Source organism: Rhinopithecus roxellana, chromosome 4, assembly GCF_007565055.1.
Source record: "Rhinopithecus roxellana isolate Shanxi Qingling chromosome 4, ASM756505v1, whole genome shotgun sequence".
Lineage (NCBI taxonomy): Eukaryota > Metazoa > Chordata > Mammalia > Primates > Cercopithecidae > Rhinopithecus > Rhinopithecus roxellana.
In genome coordinates, this window is record NC_044552.1 from 25,084,358 (window position 1) to 25,103,459 (window position 19,102).

Below are 19,102 nucleotides of genomic sequence, written 5' to 3' on the forward strand. Positions count from 1 at the left end.
CTGCACTCCAGCCTGGGCGACAGAGTGAGACTGTCTCAAAAGAAAAAAAAAAAAAAAAAAAAGACGCAAGACCTGTGGTAGCCTTTCCTTTCTGTCTGGCAGCAGCCACTGGGTAAACCAAGATGGTGCATACAAGTACATCCAGGAGCTATGAAGAAGCAGTCTGATGTCATGAGCTTTATTCTGAGGGTCCGTTGCTGGCGGTACCACCAGCTCTCTGCTCTCCACAGGTATCCCCTCCCCGCCCCACCCAGCCCAGTAAAACACGCTACTGGGCTACAGCCAAGCAAGATTACGTTATATAGAAGCACCGTGGTGGCCGAAAATCCAGTTCCTAAGAATGCAACTTAACAGCAAGCCTATCATGGTGTTAACCAGCTAGTTAGCTCAGAAGAGCAAGCTGGATGCCACTGTGGGGCTCTGAGTCCTGAATTCTCACTGGGCTGGTTAAAGATTCCACATACAAAGTTTTTGAGTTTATCCTAATTGATGCATTCCATAACACTGTCAGAAGGAAACCTGACACCCAGTGGTCCACAACAAGCACAGGGAGATGCGTGGGCTGACATCTGCAGGCCAAGAGAGCCATGGCCTTGGAAAGGGCTGTAAGTTCTACCACACTACTGGTGGTTCTCGCCATGCAGCTTGGAAAAGGTGTAATACTCTCCAGCTCCACAGCTACCACTAATACAAGTAATGTTTGTAAAATTCATACCTAATAAACACTAGATTAAAAAAAAAAAAAAAATCACAGACCTGTGGTAGGCTGGGCAGTGCTCTAAAGCAAGTTCTGCCTAAACTGGCAGGAACATTTTTCACATCAGGAACAGGAGTTGTTCCTGGACTCTGTCTGGGGCCAGGCTGGGAGAGAGGTGGGGGCAGAGCAGGACAGAGGCAGGGGCAGGGCTGGGGGACGGGGCCTGGGCAGGGCCAGGCACTGAAGTGAGGCCAAGGCCTGGAGGGAACCAGTTCCTGGTGGCTGTTGGGCAGCTCACACAGCTCCCTGCCAGGTCACCCGCCATGGTCCCCCCTCTGCCCTGGCTCTCTCGGTGCCATTTCCTTCGCCTCCTTCTGCCCTCCTGGTCCCTGGCACCCCAGGGCTCCCGTGGATGCTGCTCCCAAAACCCCAAGGCAAGCATGGAAGAGCAGACCAGCTCCAGAGGCAATGGGAAGATGACATCCACTCCCAGGGTAAGTGGCACCACAGGTAGGAAAAGAGGGTGTGAGAATTTGTACTGGGGTGTGGAAAAAAAACCCTCAATCCCACCCTGCACCACCCCACACCATGCCTACCCCTGCAGCTCTTTTCCTAAATTCAGCTACCAGCTCCTCTCCTCCCCTACCCCAGCCCGGAATGCAGGGCTCTCCCCCACCCCCACCCACAGCAGCACAGTCCACAAAGTCCTTCAACAGGATCTATTCCCCCTCATGTAACAGTTAATTATTTCTTAGTGGGGAGGAGCAGCCAATCCTCTTTCCAATGACCCCATATCCTTGCTCAAGGAAGCCAGTTACGGCCCCTGGGCCAGGAAACTCTATCTGTTCCCCCAAAGGCCTATGCCCAAGACAGGGAGCTACCTGGGCTTCTCAATACAGGCGTCCTAAATAAGGACCGGGTCAAAAACGGATAGGCAAGGTGGAATTTCTCACTTCCAGCCCAAAGCCTGCAACAAAGCTTCCCAGGGCCTCAGCCCCTGCCCTGGCTGATGCTCCCTCCCCTAATTCCCTCACCAGGGCCCCGGGATCCACCACACAGCTGAGCTGGCCCAAGCTGAAGAGTTGCTGGAACAGCAGCTGGAGCTATACCAGGCCCTCCTGGAAGGGCAGGAGGGAGCCTGGGAGGCCCAAGCCCTGGTGCTCAAGATCCAGAAGCTGAAGGAACAGATGAGGAGGCACCGAGAGAGCCTGGGAGGAGGCGTCTAAGCTTCCCCTAGTGCCCATAGCACCCTCTGGCACTGAAAATCCATGTACCACCCACCAGCAGCCTCGGGATCAGAGACACCCCAGCCTCTCCCAGACCAGAGAAAGTGGAAGAGACCCCCACAAATCGCGGGCAATTGCCAGGTAGTGGGGGAGCCAGGGCTCTGCAGTCTTAGTCCCATTCCCCTTTAATCTCACAGCAGGCAGGGCACCCAGGCCTTACAGGAATCTACCCTGGACCATGCCCTAAAATACATCACCCCAAATGCAATAAAGGGACGAAGCACTTATAGATACCACAGACACGTGTGTTTCATTTTTAGTTTTGTTAAAAAAATTCTGACAAATCAGAAATGGGCGTTCAGGAGTGGTGGTGATGCAAAAGATGGAAGCCATGGGGTGGGGGCTGTCAGGGGTGGGGGCAGTAGTGTCTCCTTCACCCCCACCCTGGTGTCCTCTCCTGAAGGACAGACGGTCACATTCCAGAATGGGCGAGTCTTCTACCGTGTCTGTTCAACTAAGGAGAAAACATAGCATGGTCAGAATAAGGCATGAAAAGGGGAAAGCGAGGCAGGAACACACATCACACATGCAGATGCTGGTGTACTGTGTGGGTTCAGAGGACAGACGTGGGGGTGAGGGAAGGGATGTAATATGATGAGAGAAGACAGAAACCCCACATAGAGGTCAGGAAAGCATCCCAATACAGCATCCAAGACCAGGGGGCATGAACCAGTCAAGGGTCCATTATGCATCAGGTGCCCATGATCTAAATGACGGGATTTAGGACATACACACTAAGGAACAGGGAGGACCTAAAGGGTTTCATGAGATCAGTACTCACTGTAGGAGGAGATGTCTATCTCATCAGGCAGCTCACTAATATTGACCTCAAAGCGATCCTGCACATCATTGAGAATCTTGGCATCATTCTCATCCGACACAAATGTGATAGCCAAGCCCTTGGTGCCAAACCGGCCTGCTCTGGCCACCTGGAAGGAGACAGAGGGTAGCACTGGAAGATCAAAGAGGAAAGAGACCCAGAGGCAGGGATGAAGATGTACAAACAGAAAAAAAGGGAATGGGAGAGTGGGATTTCTTCAGCCTGTGGGGTTTACCCGATGTAGGTAGGTGTCAGAATCCTCAGGCATGTCATAATTAAAAGCAATGTTCACCCGCTCGATGTCCATGCCTCGGCCAAATAGGTTGGTAGCCACAAGAATTCGTCGTTGAAAATCTTTAAACTGCTGATACCGAGAAAGCCTTTGTGAGAAAGGAAATTTTTAAAATGTTGAGATGCCCTTCTCTCAACTGTCTTTTTCTCCCAAAGACACAAAATATCTTTCCCATCTTCAACTCACCTCTCCTCCTGGGGCATCCCACGGTGGATGGCAATGGCTGGAAAGTTCTGCTCCACCAGTAGCTGGGCCAAGGCAATGCACCGCTGCACAGACTTCACAAAGATCACCACCTGTTGGGGGGTGGGGTGAGGAGGTGGGGGGGTCGCGAATTGGGGGAATAGGGGTCCATAGTGTGTGAGAGACATTACATGGGAGAGAGGAGTTTCTACTAATTACGTTCTCAGGAATTCCTCTTCATCTCTCTTATTCCCCCACTATATATTTAGAGCAGAAGAGGAAATATAACTTTATTTTAGCACTGATTTTTCCCTAGGGAGGCTGGCCTCTGAGGTAGCACAAAGTTCAGAAACCAAAACTGCCAGACATGGTAGGAGACAAGGATGAGATCACCTCATGAAAAAGTGATAAAAGCTAGAATTAAGATCTGGAGGGGTAACTGATATTCCTGCTCACCAAAACATTAAACCTAAGGGAGCTATCCTAATTCTAGAAAGTAGTCTTAAGTGCAAATAGGCCACTCACAAGTATATTAATGAAACACTTTTTTGACATGGGGTCTCACTCTGTCCTCCAGACTGGAGTGCAGTGGTGCAATCGTGGGTCACTGCAGCCTACACCTCCTGGGCTCAAGAGATCCTTCCACCTCAGCATCCCAAGTAGCTGGGACCACAGGTGCACACCACCACACACAGCTACTTTTTTTTTTTTTTTTTATTTTTTAGTATTTGTAGAGATGGGCATCTCTCTGTTTCCCATGCTGATCTTGAAGTCCTGGGCTCAAGCGATGTTCCTGCCTCAGCCTCCCAAAGTACTGGAATTTATGGGCATGAGCCACTGCCCTGCACCCAGTCAGAAATGCTTCTCTTGAATAAGCAATTAGAGGAATTAAACATTTAAGAACCCTAACATGCACCCCAAAATTGTTTCAAGCCTTTAACAACTTCCTAAAACCTTTCAAGGACTTTTGGAGACAAGGTCTCACTCTATTGCCCAAGCTGGAGCACAGTAATGCAATCATAGTTCACTGCAGCCTCAATCTCCTGGGCCCAAGCTATCCTCCCACCTCAGCCACCAGAGTATCTGGGGCTACAGGCACACACCACCACACCTAACTTTTTCTTCTTTGGTAGTGATGAAGTTTCGCCATGTTGCCCAGACTGGTCTTGAACTCCTGGGCTCAACTGATCCACCTGCCTCAGTCTCCCAAAGTGCTGGGATTACACACATAAGCCACCGTACCTGGCCAAGGATCTTAACTTTTGAAGTTTATTTTCCTTAAGGTTATTGAGAACATACATATCCATGCCAACCACAGAATAGAAAAGCAGCTTCCACCTTACTCATGCTCAGCCCCTAATGTTTATACCCTCAGAATTCTCTCCCACATCACACATGTGATTTCCTCAATAAAAGTGTACTTAATATCCAGGTTTCTGCTACAGCTGGAGTGCTCCAATGCTCATCCCCCTACTGGACGTGTAACTGACCTGGTTGAACTCAAGGACATCCAGAAGGTCAAAGAGCTTCCGGTTCTTCTCGTTGTCCTTCAGTTTCACGTAGTACTGCTGCAACCCATGCAGCGTCAACTTCGTCTCATCATCCACGAAGATCTCCATTGGCTGGGGGGGAGGAAGGGGTGGGGAACGGGAGGAGGGCAGAGTGGGGGGGTTAAACCTGGGGGGGTGGAGGAAGCTGATCTCCAATACACCCCATGGGGGGATGGGGAGGAAAGAGAAGATTGAAAACCCCACCCCACTCCCAAAACTACCCATATTTTACTGTGGTCTCTCTCACATTACATCTAATTTCCTTCCTATCAGATGGGTTTTAAGACTGCCCAACTAAAAACTATCATGGGAAAGAAACTGCAAATGAAGTAAAGGAGCAGTGAAACCACCCAATGGCACAGATGCCATTACCTCAAATAGAGGTGGGAGAAGAAAGAAAAAATCTGGGAGATGATTCTCAAAGGGAGAGCAAGGCCCAAACATCTGGGAAATGATGGGAGGCAGTGACTCAAGGTCAGAATAACTCCATCACAGTTGCTTGTAAGAACATGGGGTGGGGGCAGGACAACTGCTCCATTTGATTCTCCTACTTCAACTAAGAGAATCTCATATACATTAGGAAAGTGGATGTCAATTTTAAGATCAGAACACTGCAATGGACAGTCAAAATGCCACTTAAGGGGAAACAAAAATTGCTCAAGATAAGTAACTTGCCGTACAGACCACAACAGGATAATTTTAGATGAGACTGGTCTCTTCACTAAGAATTAAACCATCTACAGGTTTACAGGGAAGGTATCAGTAAGTGGTATTAAAAAACCAAATTCAGAGCAGGCAGATATGCTTTTAAGGGACAGGATCTCACCATGTTGCCCAGGTTGGAGTGCAGTGGCTATTCACTGGCACAATCATAGCACATTATAACCTCAAATTCCTGGGCTCAAGTGATCCTCCTGCTTCAGTCTCCCGAATAGCTGGGACTACAGGCACACACCACTATACCTTACTGCATTCATCTTTAAAATTTAAAAACCCCCTGAAGGGGAGGAAAGTAACAAAGACAGAAATTACCACAACTCCAAAGCCCAACTTTCCTAACACTTTTGTGCTACTCTGGGGGAAGATAGTTAATATGAAGACCCAGAGAACAAAATAGGAAAGGATGGGTGTGTCATGGGAAAAAACAGAAGCCCAATCCCAAAAGGCAGGTTTTGTTTTGATACAGGGTCTTACTCTATCACCCAGGCTGGAGTACAGTGGCACAATTACAGCTTACTGCCGCCTCCGTGTCCCGAGCTCAAGCAAACCCTCCTGCCTCAGCCTCCCAAGTAGCTGGGACTACAGGCATGCGCCACCACACCCGGTTTTTCTGGTAGGGACAAAGTCTTACTACACTGCCCAGGCTAGTCTCAAATTCCTGGGCTCAAGCAATCCTCCCATCTTGGCCTCCCAAAGCACTGGGATTAGAGGTGAGCCACCAGGCCCAGGCAAGGCAGGCTTTCTAAAGAGAGGTTCCATGGCCTTCTTCAAATCTCATTCTAGCCCCAAATAAAGCTAAAGAGTTATCATCCCACGGGAAGGAACACTGCAGGGAGAACACACTCCACTGCTTATGCAATTGGCCCCACCTAGCCCCAAACCCTAACACCCACCCGATTACATCCACTTTACCTTTCCTATGTCCCTCTCCTCTGAGTATTAAAAAAAACAAAAAAATTTTTTAAGGAAAAAAAAAATCTACCACCCCATTGAGGACACCCCTCCCCAACACATATGGGGGGAAACGGGGCACGGCACGCGTTGGGTTCAGGAAAAAAACCGGGAACGGAAAAAGAGGCTGGTTTGGTCCTCAGCTTCCTGGTCAGGTTTCCCCGCGGCCTCCGCTGCCGCCATCCACCGCTGGGTGCCGTCCGCATTCCCTCGCCGCGCCACGGTGCTTCTCTGTTGCCGGCTCACATCAACCGAGGTTCCAGATGGGTGCAAGGAGATGTGGGTGGGAAGGAGTAGGGTATCGGGGATTGAGGTGCCAAAGGCCCCCACCCCTGGAGGTGGGGAAGGGGAGGATTCATTTGTGCTGATGTTCTTCTTTTGGACATGCCCTGCCATCTGTCTGTCCCTCTCTTGCTCTCCTGCCACCGGAAAGTAGGAGTTTTGGTGAGCAGAAGGCTCCAGCTGTATGCTCGACGCCACCTTGACAGTGCGTGGCTGTAGGGGGCACGTAAGAGACGATGGGTGGGTGGTAGGGCAGAAAAATTCTGCCCTCCCCCAAAGGGAGAAGAGGTTCAAAAATGTTGCGGTTTTTGAAAAAGTCGAACACTACCCGCTCTCACATTAACCCGACCAAGTCTTCCGGAGTTTCCCTGGCACCCGCGCAGACCCTAACACTAGCTGTCTCTGCTTCTGTATGTCTCTTCAAGGAGTCATTACTCCCAGTTGGGCACAAGCCGCCTTCTTGGCACTTGAATGACAAGGGAGTCTGAGGAAGAGGGCGAGGAAGGGGAGGAGGCAGCGGGCGGGGAGTGGAGGGAGAGAAGGTAGAAGGGTATTTACATCTTGCATGAACTTGCGGCAGACTGGACGGATCTCTTTGCTCAAGGTAGCACTGAACATCATGACCTGCTTCTCGTGGGGGGTCATGCGAAAAATTTCCTGGACATCCCGACGCATGTCTACAAGAACAAGAAAAAAATTGTAGGAGAAAATAAGCAAGTATGATAAACAAAGATTAGAGGTAGACTTTCCAGTGAGATGAAGATTGCTGGAAATAGTAATAACACAATGGAAAGAGCAATGGACTTGGAATCAAGAATTGGGATCAGATTCCACCTGTTCGTTTTAACCAAGCAAGAAGTAAGATAAAACCCCAAAGTTCCCAACTATAAAACGGGGACAAAGCCCAGTGCAGAGGCTCTCAAGGCCTTCGAAACATGCTTTACAGGCCCTTCTCCCAATCCTTTCCTGTCCAAGCCCCAGCCAGCCCTCAGCAGACTACAAGTATCAAGCATATATTACATTCCAGATATCAGAGTCCATCTATGACTCTCTGGATCACTTTTTTTTTTTTTTTTGAGATGGAGTCTCGCTCTGTCACCCAGGCTGGAGTGCTGTGGCCGGATCTCAGCTCACTGCAAGCTCCGCCTCCCGGGTTCACGCCATTCTCCTGCCTCAGCCTCCCGGGTAGCTGGGACTACAGGCGCCGCCACGTCGCCCGGCTAGTTTTTTGTAGTTTTTAGTAGAGACGGGGTTTCACCGTGTTAGCCAGGATGATCTCGATCTCCTGACCTCGTGATCCGCCCGTCTCGGCCTCCCAAAGTGCTGGGATTACAGGCTTGAGCCACCGCGCCCGGCCTCTGGATCACTTTTCTATCAAGTCAGGCAAATATGACATTGCTACCTGGAGCCCACCTTTATAGCTCACCATACTGAACTGCCAAAGACCATTTGTAATGACTTATGGGGCCTATGTCCAATCCCACACTCATTCACCAATATTCAATCCTTACAGAAAAAACTTCCATTAACCCCACTTGGCACACTAGAATACCACACCACACGAACTGCCACACTCTCTACATTAATCCCAGACCTGAGTCTAGAAACTTATTCAGCTATAAATTCTGACTGTAAATGCTGTACTGGAGATGCCAGAAGGGTACTGTCTTCTCTTTCAGTTTAGAATCTCCCCTATGACTCCCAGTATAGGAATCCATAATAAAAACGGTGGTGGTGGTGATGACTTATGCCTAAAATTACCAAAGTCCCCTATTCTCAAAGGTTAAAAACAAAAATCATAGAAAGATGATAGATGACATCCTTTACTGTGCTTAAAAGCATAACAAAGACCAACCAGGGAACCCAGAGCCATCAGTCATGGGTGACAGATAAGAGTCGTCCTTGCACTGAGGCGCTCCTGTTTCAAATAAACATCATTTGGCTCCAAAGAACAACTCCCCAGCATTAGCCAAGTCCCAGCACTGCCACTCACCGAGCTGTTCAAGCATCTTATCACATTCATCCAAAATAAAATGTTTAATGTGTTTGAGGTTGAGGCTCTTATTTCGAGCCAGGGCTAGGATACGGCCTGGAGTCCCCACGACGATATGCGGGCAGTTCTTCTTCAGCACCTCTTCATCCTTCTTGATAGACAGACCACCAAAAAAAACAGCAACCTGCCAAGAGCCAGGAGCAAAGAGTCTCAAAAAAGAGGAAGGAAAGAGTCCAATCCCCCCAGAGTTCCCACTGTTTGAGCTAAACCAATGTTTAGCATGTTTCAAAACTAAAACGAACTTTAGAGGTCACCTAATTTAGAAATTTTATGCCCCCCACCAAACACTGCGGGTGACTGCCTAAAGTTACATAGCTGGTCGGAGCAGTCAGGACAATAATTCAGTTCTTCTGACTTAATCTAACCGTCTTCCTTCATTTATGAGGCCAGGCTTCATTTAAAAAATAAAGGAGTCAGGTGCGGTGGCGCATGCCTGTAACTCCAGCTACTCAGGAGGCAGAGGCTGCGGTGAACCAAGATCTCACCATTGTACTCCAGCCTGGGCAACAAGAGTGATATTCCGTCTCTAAATAAATAAATAAAATAAAGCCAGGCCCGGTGGTTCATGTCTGTAATCCCAGCAGTTTGGGAGGTCGAGGCAGGTGGATCACTTGAAGCCAGGAGTTGAAGACCAGCCTGGCCCACATGGTGAAACCCCATCTCTTCTAAAATACAATATTTACAAATTTACTACTAAAATACAAAAACTACAAAACTTAGCCAGGAGGCTGAGGAAGGAGAATCGCTTGAATGCAGGAAGTGGAGATTGCAGTGAGGCGAGATTGAGCCATTGTACTCCAGCCTAGAAGAAGAGCGAGACTCCATCTCAAAAAATAAAAAATAAATAAATAAGGACAGCAAGAAATTACCAGATTAGTGTAAAGTACCACAAAAAAAAACACATGGAACATTAAGTTTTCCTAAATAAACCCAAAATCTCAAACTCCTTCATACAAACCCCATGAAATTACTGCTTTGGGCGAAATATTATCACTTCATGTTAAAACCATTAGGTGAATAGTTGGTTAGGGATCTGGGCCTTGGTGCAGTGCCAAATAACACCAGAAACTCTAGTTTCAAGGGGGAAAAGAATGACCATGGAATCAGACTGTCGTGATACTAATCCTATGGTAAACCTAAAATCACTAATGAGGCCAGGCGCAGTGGCTCACACCTGTAATCCCAGCACTTTGGGAGGCCGAGGTGGGTGGATCACTTGAGGTCAGGAGTTCGAGACCAGCCTGGCCAACGTGGCGAAACCCTGTCGCTACCAAAAAAAAAAAAAAAAAAAAAAAAAATTAGCCGGGTATGATGGCACACTGTAGTCCCAGCCACTCAGGGGGTTTAAGCAGGAGAATCGCTTGAACCTGGGAGGTGCAGGCTGCAGTGAGCTGAGATCGCACCACTACACTCACAGCCCAGGGGACGCAGCAAGACTCCATCTCAAAACAAATAAATAAAAATAAAAATAACACAAGTCAACCCGATTTGTGGCGTAACACGAGATACAGCGTCACCAATGAAGGATAATTGCCAAAAATGCTTAACTTCAATCAGATTTTTTTTTTGAGATGGGAGTCTCACTCTGTCACCCAGGCTGGAGTGTAGTGACACAATCTCAGCTCACTATAACCTCTGCTTCCTGGGTTCAAGCGATTCTCCTGCCTCAGCCTCCCAAGTAGGTGGGACTACAGGTGTGTGCCACCACACCCGGCTAATTTTTGCATTTTTAGTAGAGACAGGGTTTCATCGCATTGGCCACACTGGTCTCAAACTCCTGACTTCAAATGATCCACGCCTTGGCCTCCCAAAGTGCTGAGATTACAGGCGTAAGCCACTGCGCACTTGGCCAGAATCCTCAATTTTCACACACCCCTGGAGCTGTTTTAAAGTTTCTGGCTTTCTCTGCCACACACTCCAAAATTATCAAACTGATAGAATTCAAAGTCAGTATAAAGCAGTAAGAAAAGAGTGGTCTTGGTTAAGCATCATCCATAGCCCAATTACAAATCCTCCTGTTACACAGGATCTTAACACTGTTAAACCATGGCAACCTAAACCTTCTCCAAAATTAAAGAGACTACTGGCCTACAAGTTCTTATCCCTCCAACTTGCCACACCCTCACTCTCAGGTCTCTTTACCTCGGCTTACCTTGACATTGGGCATGTATTTAGAGAAGCGCTCATATTCCTTGCTGATCTGAAAAGCCAACTCCCGAGTGTGACACATCACCAGCACAGACACCTTAGGCAGGAAGTAGACCGAAACATACCGTGAGTGCAGCCCTTCTTCATCCCCTCTAGGGAAGTAACTGTGACAAAAACACACCTGGGCCGATAATAAATGACTTCAATTCTATGATCTAAATCACTAACCCCATGCTTGGACAGAACATTCCCCACAGCTGTCAGGTTGTCAAGGGTAACCGAGGTCACATGCTCCTGGCTCCTGCAAGCATCATGTAGCTAGGACAAAAACACCCTTCCCTTATAGTCCTAACCAAAATCCCCTCCCCAGCACGCTCCCCAAATATACCTGCCCAGTAACTGGCTCCAGCTGTTGCAGTGTGGCCAACACAAACACTGCTGTCTTTCCCATGCCCGACTTGGCCTGGCACAGGACATCCATTCCCAGAATGGCCTGAGGGATGCACTCATGCTGGACTAAAAGTAGGGGGGAAAAGATAAATTAGACTTCAGTCTCCAGATAACTCTACAAACTTTTTAATCATGCCAAGCCCTTTTCTTAACACTCAATTCTCAAAGTCTAGTATTTACCTGGTTCTTGCCAACTTCCAGACCCTTTTTACCTCTCTCTGCTCAATTATATTCGCCTCAAAATCAGACTCTCCTAATTCATCCCAGCTTTAGCCTCCTCCAGATCTAGGCCTTCCCAGTCCTACTAACAGCCCCCTTGCATCTACCAACCGCTCACCTTCAATGCTCCTGGCTCTGTCTTTATTTTTCTTAATCTGTAACAATTCATGACATCTGAATACCCGCTAAAGACCATTTCTCCTACTTCGGTTGCCATACTTCGGGTCACATAACAACAACCCGGGACAAAATGAAGGACTTGGTACCTGACCCAGAAGCCAGTCATCTCTAAACCAATCATAGAGGTTTCCAGAGACCACAGTTGGCCTGGCCCAACAGAGGGAGACTACAGGTCCAACCAGGACCTTTCTGGAAATTTAAAATTACAAGTCAAATGACAAAATTAAAAATAAGCAGACAAGAAAAGTCAGTCACAAGAATGAATGGCAGACCTGGAAGCTACTTTTAAATAATTAGCACTTTGGTGCTATCAAGAAAGAAAGAATAAGCCTGTATAATCCTCCTCTATCCAAAATCGTTTTTGATACTTATCTCCTGATTTTTTTTTTCCCTCACTGTCGCTCCGGCTGGTGTACAGTGGTGCAATCACAGCTCACTGAAGCCTCAACCTTCGCCTGCTTAATTTCCGAACGTTTTGTAGAGACAGGAGTCTCCCTATGTTGCCCAGGCTTCTCTTGCACTCGAGCTCAAGTGACTACCCCTCCTGCCTTGGCCTCCCAAAGCACTGGGATTACAGGTGTGAGCCCCTGCACCTGATCCTGATCTAGCCTTAAGTATAAACCTTTACTACCTGAGCAACGACAAACACATCTTTTTATTGTACCCTTAAAAAGCCCAATGAGCACTACATGCCCAAGAGAAAATTTACCTTCTGACGGATGCTCAAAGCCACAGTCGACAATGGCCCGGAGCAACTCTGGCTTGAGCAGGAAGTCACGAAAGCCAGAGCTGTGGATGGAGACATAGGAGCCCTTGACATCCTTCTTGGCAGGGGCCTCAGCCCCATCTCCCCCAGCTGCTGTCTCCACCTCATCATCTTCATAGTCCAAGAGCTCATTGTCCACATCGTTCTCTGCCATAACTGGGCCGGCAGGGGAAGACGGGAAGGGGGATCTGGATGGGTTCTCGCAAAACAGGTGAAAACAAGGGGTGAAGAGTAGGGGATTGAGGAACAGCAAAGGAAAATAAAGATACTATTTCTAACAGAAGAGCTGGGGAGGAAAAAAAAAAAAAAAAGCAAGACTTAGTCACGAGTAGAGCCTTCACCACCTCTTTTCCATTCCCAGTTCCCACTTTCCCTAAACTAGGAAACTTTTACATGGAAAGAAAAACAGATACACAACATAAAAACGAAAAGCAAATAGAACAGAAAAAGCAGCACCAGCGAAAGTGGTTAGGACACAGGTTCCCAACAAGATTAGCAATCACAGTAGCGGAAACCAGAAAAGTTGAAAGGGGAAGACCAACTTATAAATTCTTGATCTGAAAATAATAGTGAGGAAATATAATAGATAATAAAAGGTAAAATATGATTAATAACTTAGTAAAGTGGAAAATGGAGATGACAAGCAGAGTCCTGGAAAGTCCTCAAAGGAAGACTGCGCTTTCCCTATTATAATCTCACCGTTACGGATGCCTAATTCAGCAGCCATCAGTCAAGGGTGATAGATGAGGGTCATCACTGCGCAAAGCGCTCATCTTTCGAAAAGAAAACATCATATGGCCGCCGTCCACCTCCCATAGCTCTCAGCCTCCCACTTCTCAGTATCCTCCCTTCCGTTGTTTAAGAAAGCCTTGTGTAATTAGCACGGGGGGGAGGGGCGGTGCAAGACAAATGGCTCGGCCACAAAAAAAAAAAAAAAAATCCATGTCTCCACCCTACAATAACAAAGTTAATAGTTGACAGAGAAAGGCAATCCCCGCCCAGGCTTTAACAGGATCTTTACCAAGTGGTCTCACATCACTGTTGCGCTACGAAGGTGAGACTCCTTTTGGAGAAACATACAATGACACCAATAGTAAACACGTGGAAGGCACTCCAAGTTAACTTGGGCAAGTCAAGGTGAGAAAAATCCAACTGGGCCCAGAAACCGGCTCCTCCTCCCAGTCCCACCGTGGGCCGAGAAACGGCTCAAGAAAGGACAAGGAAGGTGATAAGAGCCCCGCCCTCCGCAAATACCAAGACCAAGGGACGCCTAGCGCCGCCTCTCATTGATGCTGAGGCCTCCAATATGAGAAGAACCCACTGGAAGAAGGGAGCAAAACGAACACAATGGCGCCGAGGACACCATCTTGGATTGGGCCCCCCCTTAGCTTCCCTTCCTTCCCCCAAGAGCTCTTTGCTCTCGAAAGGGATGCAAGCTACGGAAACAGCGAACCAACTAGGCCCCAGAGACCAGACGATCGCCTGTGAAAAGGGTATCAGGAACCCATGTGACGGGATGGGTGCGGAGAAGCGCAGATGGCAACGGATTGTAGCGAACGCCAAAGCTTACCTAAGCAGGCAGAGCGCGTATGGCGGCAGCAACAGCGACGAAGGAGGGAAATCTGCCTTCACTTCCGGTTGCAGGCTTCCCTCTACTCCAGCCTCCCGCCTTCTTGGCTGCAAGAGCGCAGGCGCAAGGGACCGGAAACGGGGCCTTCCGCAATTGTACAGATCCGTGCGCTCCAGGCTTGCCTTTGTTAAATGCCTGTCTGAAATTTGTTTTAAAACCGTTTCTAACTTCCCTGCTACCGGCAGTAACAAAAGGTATAAAGGAAACTGACGTCTCCTCCCACTGTTATCTTTCTTCTGTTGTCCTACTCCTCTCCATGCCTCTCATCTCTTCGTTTAGGTTTTTGCCATGCAGGTCTTCTCTCTAGGCACCCCTCCATGGATGCGCGAGGAACCGGTGCGGCGAGGGCTGCGAGTTCCCACGGGGTCCTTGGCCCGGTAGTGAAGGTGACCTGAGGGCGGCTGGGCAAGCACTAGGAAACGGCAGGCCCTAGCTGAGGGGAGGGGCGTTGCCCGACTCTTTCCCAGTGGTGGGGCTGGTGGGCGGTATTTTCCAGAAGGATGCTGTCCGAGGTAGCTGATGCCCTAGGGCCAGGGAGTCAGGAAGGTGTTCTGAATCCGAGCGAGAAGACGGGGTCTGGATTCGGCCCCAAGTGTTAATAGTAGGGCTTGAGGGTTATACTACATTCCATTAATACTGTTTTGGTTTTTGTTTTGAGACAGTTTCGCTCTGTCTCCCAGGCTGGAGTGCAATGGCTTGGTCTCGGCTCACTGCAACCTCTGCTTCCTGGGTTCAAGCGATTCTCCTGCCTCAGCCTCCCAAGTAGCTAGGATTACAGGCGCCCGCTACCACGCCCAGCAAATTTTTGTTTTTTTAGTAGAGACGGGTTTTCACCCATGTATGACCTCAGGTGATCCACCCGCCTCGGCCTCCCAAAGTGCTGGGATTACAGGCGTGAGCCACCTCACCCGGCCCATTAATACTGTTAATTCGAGCAGAATGTTCTTGGCCCCGCCCCAACAGCCCCATTGTTCAACCTGGATTTTTTTTCCTGAATGAAACATTTGCCATCCCTGTCTTTGAGATGGGGAGCTACAAAAGTAAGACCTGATGTCCTGCTGTGTAATAAAACAACAAACGTTTGACCCTCTCCCTGTTAGCACACTTAATCATTTAATACTAAGGAGTAGGTACCGTTCTTGTCATCTTATTGACAGAAGCAAAGCAACATATCCCAAGCAGTACAGCTGGTGAGGTTACAGCCAGGATGCAAACATCTCTAATTCTCTATTGTATTCTGCCTCCCTGCTCAAAGAATCTGGTTAGTAAATACACTACAGGTTACCTTATTGGTTCAAATTCTTGGTGAAGCAAACTTGTCTTCAGTGACAAAATGAAGTAACTAATTCAAGAATAGTGTCATAGAAGGTATTTTCCCAAGTATCATTCAATTTATGCAAAAGTATCAACTGCCTCCCTTGTGCCACATGCTGTCCTAGGTTCTGGGGACACAGCAGTCAACAGCCCTGTTCTCACAGTGTTTACATTACAGGGAAGAAAACACATAAAGACAAATATAATGTCAAGTATCGATAAGTGTTCGGGGTCCAGTGGCTCAGGCCTGTAACCTAACCCTTGAGGAAGCCGAGGCCGAAGGATTGCTTGAGCCCAGGAGTTTGAGACCAGCCTGGGCAACAGTGAATCTCTACAAAAAAATTTTAAAATTAGCCAGGCATAGTGGCACTCACCCGTAATCCCAGCTACTCAGGAGGCTGAAGTGGGAGGATCATTTGAGTCCAGGAGGTCAGCACTGCAATGAGCTGGAACTCCAGCCTGGGCAACACAGTGGGACCTTGTCTCAAAAAACCAGTAGCAGTAAGTGCTATGAAGAAAATGCAAAGTAAAGGGGCAAAGAGCACTTGCTCCTACATTCCAGCTTTTCTCTATAGTTGCCATCTATAGTCCTCAGATTCCCAAATGAGGAACCATGTTTCTCACTTTAGAGAAATAATAAAGTACTACTTGTTCTTGTTTCCCCAACATGTTTCAAAGGATAGCCATTTGGGCTGTTTAGGGAATATGTAAACAAAAAACAAGTGACTGAAGGCCGGGCCAGTGGCTCACACTTCTAATCCCAGCACTTTGGGAGGCCGAGGCAGGTGGGTCACTTGAGGTCAGAAGTTTGAGACCAGCCTGACCAACATGGTGAAACCCCATCTCTACTAAAAATACAAAAAAAAGCCGGGTGTGGTGGCACACACCCGTAATTCCAGCTGCTTGGGAGGCTGAGACAGGAGAATTGCTTGAACCCTGGGGGCAGAGGTTGCAGTGAGCCGAGATCGCGCCATTGTATTCCAGCCTGGGCAACAAGAGCAAAACTCCATCTCAAAAAAAAGTGGCTGAAAATGAGAACTGATGAGGCAAAAGGAGGCTGCTTCAACTCACCAATTTATTTGCCAATAATTATTTTATTGATACTTTTTTAATTGTTACAATGGGAAGGTAAGGTGTCAAGGATGTAGAAAGGAAGGGCATGCATATGAGGGAACACAGTATCATTTTAGATCTTGGAAAACAATGAGCATCTGATAAGTCTCTGGGGAAATAGGAAAGGAGGAAAATCCAATAAAGAGAAAGATCAGCATAAGAAAAACAAAGAGAGCCTACAAAATGCAGTTATCTACCTGGAATTGTAAGAGAGGGGCTAAATGTAGTCATCTCCTCTTTTTGGAGATCAGAAGGTCTCTGGGAAAAGAGAAGAACCAATTATTCAGAAAATAACTAGGGTCACAGAATGAACAAGTGGAATTAGAGAGCCACTGATGGAAGTGAGGAAACAGCTGTGTAGGTTTTGGCCAGTGAGCAGGTGGTGGTAATAGTATCACAGGGTTGCTAATTATTGAATCACTGCTACTACATGGGAGGAACTGTGCTAGACTTTACAGAATGATTCCAAATCACTGAAGCAACCCTCACAAGGTAGGCATTATTATCATCCCAGTTTCACAGAGGAGGACATCGAGGCTACCAAGTTAAGTAGCTTGTCCTGGTTTCACAGCCAGCAAGCGACAGGGTCAAGGGAGGGACCCACATCTGCCAGATGCTGAAGCCAGGATGTTTTCCACATTCCTACTTCCCCATATTACAGATTTCACAGAGGGTTTAGGTGAGAATGACTTGGGAGTTTACAAAGTCCCAGTGAGGGTTAAAGAACAACAAGGAGATTCAGATGTGAGCAGGATATTTATAAGTGTCACAGGAAAATTATTGGATCCTGCCTCCCAGGATTTCTAGGGGATGGAAAGAAGACAGGGATTATGGTGGGAGGTGATTTTGACTGGAGGATTTCTTTGAGGGAGGGAACTGGCAGAAGGAGTCAGGCCCTAGGCAGAAATCCGGTAGTTGGGGTGGACTTGGGGCCTGACGTCGCAGACCATGCCAAGAAGCTGGGCCAGGACACGCTCTCGGTTTCTCTGCTGGGAGCTCTGCATGCCCTGCACCTGGCGCCTTGTAGCCTGCTCCACCTCAGCGGACAGGTTCCCCTGGGAACCCATGGCCTGGGGGGTAGGGAGAGGGGTGGAAGAGAGAAAGGGAAAAGCAGAAACAGAGAGACAAGGGTCCAGGCATATGAGGGGAAAGATCCTGAAACAAAGCCTAGAAGAAAGGCCCTCTCAGAAACCACCCCCATCCCACAGAAATATCCCAACACCAAAGAGATCAACCCTTTCCCCTTAGACCTAACATGCAACTTCATCCTAAAACAGACTGTAATATCCCCACCACCTTACCGTCCATGACCATAAAACTCTACCCTCCACTACAAATGTTAATCATACTCCACATAGATGTTATACTTTACACAGACTGTGACATTCCACCCATAAGTTCTATGTGGTCTTCAAAAATCCCAGACTCTCTTACATATCATCACAAAGTTTCACCAATGTTGTGGTCCCTGCCAGGGTCCCCTCAGCCTCAGCCCTCTGCCACCATATTTTCTTGTTGAGTCACCCTTACACACCTCACAAGATGTACCCACCAGCTTGCACCGGGGGTCTCATCTCAACTCTGCCTCAACTCACCGCCTGCTGCTTGCTCTGGAATTCCTGCTCTCGCTCTCTGCGGTATTGCTCCACCTCCATCTGTGCCTCCTCCTTTGCCTGCTTCAGTCGCCGGGCCTTCCCTGGAGGCAGAAGAAAGGACAGTGGGTGGGGTGGGCCCACACACACACACACAATGTAATAGCAGGGGTCAGTCCCTTCCAGAAAGTTACACAGCCTTCTCTCAGCCAACCAGGGGCCAGATTCTAATATCCATCCATTTCTTCCCTCCTAACCAGCCTCCAGACCCTAGCTGTCTTCCTACCAGCCTTGGGTTTTCCCAAAATGTTTGCGTCCCCCACCCTCAATTTTCTTTCCAGACTCCTAAGGGAGGAAAGAGGAGACTCACTCTTTCTGGCATCTGCCACTTTCTCAGCTGCCCGCTTCTCAGCTTGCAGAAGCTGCTGGATACCCTGGGACTGACTGGCCATTTCTGTTGTTATGGTCAATGCTGTTTTGAATGCTGTCAAGGTACCAGATGGCTCCCACCCCCCACCGCTCACTTCACCTCCTCCAGCTCGTTGCTACGGTCCTCCACTACCCCTGGGTCTTAGTGCTCCCCTGCTCACTCAGCCTACTGCACCGGGTGTCTCCCCCAATCTCATCCTCCTATTGATGACTAGTCCTGCTCTCTAGCACTTCTTGCTCAGGCAGTACCCAAAGGGGCCACCTGGGAGCAGCAGAGACCAGGCCCAAAGCTGTGGGCTTATAACAGGTTAGTCATTCCAGTAGGAAAGGTCTAGGGATGAGGCAGGGGCGGAGACGGGGGAGTACTGGGGTGGGAGAAGGAGAACTTGATTGGTGGGAGGAGAACTTGATTGGTGGTATCAGAGGA

General features: G+C 48.4%; 3 protein-coding genes and 2 non-coding genes across 6 annotated transcripts; 1 reads left to right on the top strand and 4 right to left on the bottom strand.

Annotated features, from left to right (window-relative positions):
* Window positions 1-973: 973 nt before the first annotated feature.
* MCCD1 (mitochondrial coiled-coil domain 1) lies at window positions 974-2,218 on the top strand. The gene is made up of 2 exons (XM_010362740.1): window positions 974-1,191; window positions 1,735-2,218. The coding sequence occupies exons 1-2, from the start codon at window positions 1,021-1,023 to the stop codon at window positions 1,921-1,923; spliced, it is 360 nt and encodes a 119-aa protein (XP_010361042.1). The 5' UTR covers window positions 974-1,020; the 3' UTR covers window positions 1,924-2,218.
* On the bottom strand, window positions 2,208-14,667 carry DDX39B (DExD-box helicase 39B). 2 transcript variants are annotated; one of them, XM_010362738.2, is made up of 11 exons: window positions 14,168-14,667; window positions 12,541-12,883; window positions 11,371-11,498; window positions 10,987-11,079; window positions 8,775-8,958; window positions 7,340-7,458; window positions 4,769-4,900; window positions 3,282-3,391; window positions 3,039-3,183; window positions 2,765-2,912; window positions 2,208-2,437 (listed from the first exon to the last, which is right to left on the bottom strand). In XM_010362738.2, the coding sequence occupies exons 2-11, from the start codon at window positions 12,749-12,751 to the stop codon at window positions 2,421-2,423; spliced, it is 1,287 nt and encodes a 428-aa protein (XP_010361040.1). In that variant the 5' UTR covers window positions 12,752-12,883; window positions 14,168-14,667; the 3' UTR covers window positions 2,208-2,420. The 2 variants fall into 2 exon arrangements, with proteins under 2 accessions (XP_010361040.1, XP_030785187.1); XM_030929327.1 differs by lacking the exon at window positions 14,168-14,667 and adding an exon at window positions 13,297-13,370.
* On the bottom strand, window positions 8,649-8,724 carry LOC115897162. The gene has a single exon (XR_004057091.1). It is a non-coding gene; the product is annotated as a small nucleolar RNA SNORD83 (small nucleolar RNA).
* LOC115897161 lies at window positions 13,319-13,396 on the bottom strand. The gene has a single exon (XR_004057090.1). It is a non-coding gene; the product is annotated as a small nucleolar RNA SNORD83 (small nucleolar RNA).
* A 1,948-nt stretch (window positions 14,668-16,615) lies between the features above and the next one.
* Window positions 16,616-18,983, bottom strand: ATP6V1G2 (ATPase H+ transporting V1 subunit G2). Its single transcript, XM_010362746.2, has 3 exons — window positions 18,617-18,983; window positions 18,250-18,350; window positions 16,616-17,724 (listed from the first exon to the last, which is right to left on the bottom strand). Exons 1-3 carry the CDS (start codon window positions 18,696-18,698, stop codon window positions 17,551-17,553), a joined length of 357 nt encoding a protein of 118 aa, XP_010361048.1. The 5' UTR covers window positions 18,699-18,983; the 3' UTR covers window positions 16,616-17,550.
* Between the last annotated feature and the right edge of the window lie 119 nt (window positions 18,984-19,102).